Source organism: Montipora capricornis, chromosome 13, assembly GCF_036669925.1.
Source record: "Montipora capricornis isolate CH-2021 chromosome 13, ASM3666992v2, whole genome shotgun sequence".
NCBI lineage: Eukaryota > Metazoa > Cnidaria > Anthozoa > Scleractinia > Acroporidae > Montipora > Montipora capricornis.
In genome coordinates this window covers 10,514,243-10,517,647 of record NC_090895.1, presented here as the reverse complement: position 1 = coordinate 10,517,647, position 3,405 = coordinate 10,514,243, and the positions used below count along the sequence as shown (strand labels likewise).

Below are 3,405 nucleotides of genomic sequence, written 5' to 3'. Positions count from 1 at the left end.
ATGATTACATACTCTTCTTATTTTAATTAACGTTGCAATAAGTTTGCTCTTTCTGTCAACAAAATGTGATACCAAAATCTGCAGGTGCCTTTGAACAATGACTTTGTTCTCAGAGCGGACGTTTCCTTTATGGAGGATTATTATAGACCGAGGAAGTGTTGTTTTAGTAATCACTCTGGATGGGGAACTCCACCCTCAAAATGAGTAGATACTAATTGTTACTTCAGAGGGTTGAAAAACGTTTTAAGAATTGATTGAAAAAGGCGTAATGTTACTAGTCAGCCGGTGTCAAAGATAATTAGCCACAATCTCGTAACTTTTCAAACTGTCATTCGTAAAAAATCGCAATATTCTTGAGCTTTTATTCTTTCGGTGCGTTCAAGGCACACTTAAAGACCCAAAAGTGCTAAGAATGTCTTTAAAATACTTTAAACAAGGAAGGTGATAAGTGAAAGATAACGTCCAAAGCATAAGCCCAGCGGTAGTGTTGATCTAATAAGCAACAGTATGAATAAATGATTCATTTCATATATCATTTCGTTCAATTTGAAGGGCGTATCGGGCAATAAGCATACTTAACCATAATAATCACCTGCGGGTGCTGGAGCCTCTCTCGTACTCAGATATCGCAGCGGTATTAGTAACAAATCATCCTCCAATTTATTAGGCAATTTATTAGGCAGGGTGATAACGACCAATGCATAAGTCCAGCAGCAGTGGTAGTCTAAGCAACAGCTTGAATGGCGTATGTCAACAAGCACCCTTAACCATAATGCTGGAGCTTCTCACGCACTCAGAAATAGCAGCGGTATTGGAGACAAATCATTCTCCAGTTTATTAGAAAATCATTTCATTTCATTTAATAGAATCAAACCTTTTTTGGTAGCAATTTGAATCACTTTTCCTGTTTTTTTTTTCTTTTTATCCAAACGGGACTGGCCTACAATGATTGTTTCGCAATCATGTTAAAACGCCAAATGAATTATGCATTAACACCTGGCCGTTAACAAAACAGCTACAATATTCAATTTTGTTGATGCTGTTAGCTGGTCATTGAAAAGCAGTAAGCAGCTAAGGCATCGTAAAGAAAAATCGAATACTGTTGTGTTGGTGTTCATACAGTAGCTCTGTAACCTACACCAAAGAAAACTATAATTAAAACAGCAGACATCTCACACCGTTTGACAAGTGATTTCGTTGGCCCCTTTATAAGATGTCATGAATATTAAAAATTTTAGCAAGATAGAAAATACAGAACTCAGCTGACCTCTAGTCGTTTCTCTCCTTGTAACACTAAAGATGCGTCTTTGCTTGTTGTTGTTCTACGGCAGTGTTGCCTACTCCATCACTCGCATCGTTGATCCAGACTTTGAAGGCGTTAACTTTGCTAAAGCTCTAATTGGGAAAAAACTCAATGGCAGCGTTTTTCGAATAATGTCAGTGGATTCTGAGGTCTTTTGTCAAATAGAGTGTGTCAAAGATACGCGTTGTTTGTCTTACAACTTCGGCACCACAAATGAAACAGGCAACTTCATCTGTGAGTTAAGCAATTCTGAGCGATTTACAAGTCATGTTAATTTTACAGAAGACGAGAACTGGTTGTACAAAGGCTTACAGGTAAGTCATCAATCCTGAAAGTTTAGAATTGCTTTTAAATTGGTTTGAAAAGAAGCCGACACTTGCAAGGTGATGTCTTAAATTTCACGCAGACGCATAGCGAAGTTTCTTTATAGATTGGGCAATTTTTAAGACATTGACCTTTCAAATCCATGCGCGACACATAAAGACACTCAGTGCTTTTCGTGTTCTCTTTTTGCAAAAACAGAGTGACTGTGAAACGGAAAACTCCCCCTGTGGCTACAAAGGTATTTGCATCCCAAGCTATGGCGGAGAAAACTGGAAATGCAAATGCAGCCCTGGATACACAGGGAAACCGTGTGGTAAGGTCCTTCTTACAACTCTAGTGGTAAGACTAAAGAGATCTAAGAGCTTAAAACAATTTGATTGCGATTATATGAATTAAGATGCAGTGCGCCAGTTAATACTGGAAATTGTTTTGGAAGGATATCGGAAACTTAGCTCTTTGAAACTAATCATGATGCTCTTCTTTTAGCGTTGTCAGTAGTTTCTTCGCTCGAACGGATTGCTTCACACTTCTTACTTCGATTCTGATTTACGTGGTGGTGAAAACTTCCCACTTAGCATTACAACGTATACAGATCTATAAATAGGAATGTTTACATCTAACAACGTTTTTTTTAACTGATACTTTCTGCTTTTATTAGCTGAGTACGGTATTCTCTTTCAACGCATCCTGAATATGTATCATGACTTTCATTTTAGAACCGAAGAGCTGCTTTCACCTTCTTCACACCGGGATTAATTCCAGTGGCGTGTACAACATCAACCCGGATGGCATTAACCCGATGACGGTGAGGTGTGACATGACCACGGACGGAGGAGGTTGGACCGTTTTTCAGCGACGGATGAACGGCTCTGCTAATTTCTATCGTGGATGGGCAGAGTACAAATTTGGATTTGGAAATCTAAACGGCGAGTTTTGGCTCGGGAATGACAAACTTCATCGCATATCGGCCGCTGGTAACATGACATTGAGAGTTGACTTGGAAGATTTTGATGGGAACATTAAATTCGCCGAATATTCGCTTTTTAAAGTGGCTGATGGTGCAGATAAATATCGGCTTTGGATTGGTGGATACAATGGCACAGCGGGCGACTCATTGACAACTCACAAGTAAGAAAGCAACAATTCTTGCACTATTACCTGCCCTGGGCAAGTTGGGGTATCTTTAAAATTTACTGTTAGCCACTGAACAAGTGATATTTGAGCTCCCTGGAGTCGTAGCATCAGAAATGGTTCGGAAAGGCATAACTTCGAGTCCTAGTTGGGGTTTTGACTTAGGGTGCGTCCAATTGACCGTACTCCGGAATAGGAATACATGAAATAGAAGTTAGAAATCCTTCCTTTTTACGGACATTCACATTAAAATTGTGAAACACAGTCAAAAAGATCTTTTAAACATATCTTTATTGTCCTTGTTGCTTCAAAATGTCAAACATACCGTTTTAAATGATCACTCCAAAAAAAAATTTTAAAAGTTAAAAAAAAATTCTTAAATTATTCCTAAGGTATATTTTTCCTTGTAAGTTAAACGTAATTCAGTCGATAGGCTGCAATGTTTTTAACTAATAAACTATCTATCCATCTCCACGTTAGTTTGCAAGACTCCTTATCGGTCAGTGTCTGTCTTTCTTTGTTATGATTTACCGGACTTAAAACTATCCTCGTCTCCTGGAAACAGATGCATATTAACATAACAAGTTAGTCTTGGTAGACTATACAGGACTCTTGTTGCATAAACCCGGTTTAATGGCTTACACTAG

General features: G+C 38.5%; 1 protein-coding gene across 1 annotated transcript in view; it reads left to right on the top strand.

Annotated features, from left to right (window-relative positions):
* Positions 1-1,248: 1,248 nt before the first annotated feature.
* The window catches only part of LOC138029344 (microfibril-associated glycoprotein 4-like), a 6,945-nt gene continuing 4,788 nt past the window's right edge, over positions 1,249-3,405 (top strand). The window contains exons 1-3 of the mRNA XM_068877081.1: positions 1,249-1,617; positions 1,826-1,940; positions 2,344-2,755. Coding sequence (XP_068733182.1) covers positions 1,300-1,617; positions 1,826-1,940; positions 2,344-2,755 — 845 coding nt within the window. The 5' untranslated portion in view covers positions 1,249-1,299. The remainder of the gene's footprint in view (positions 1,618-1,825; positions 1,941-2,343; positions 2,756-3,405) is intronic.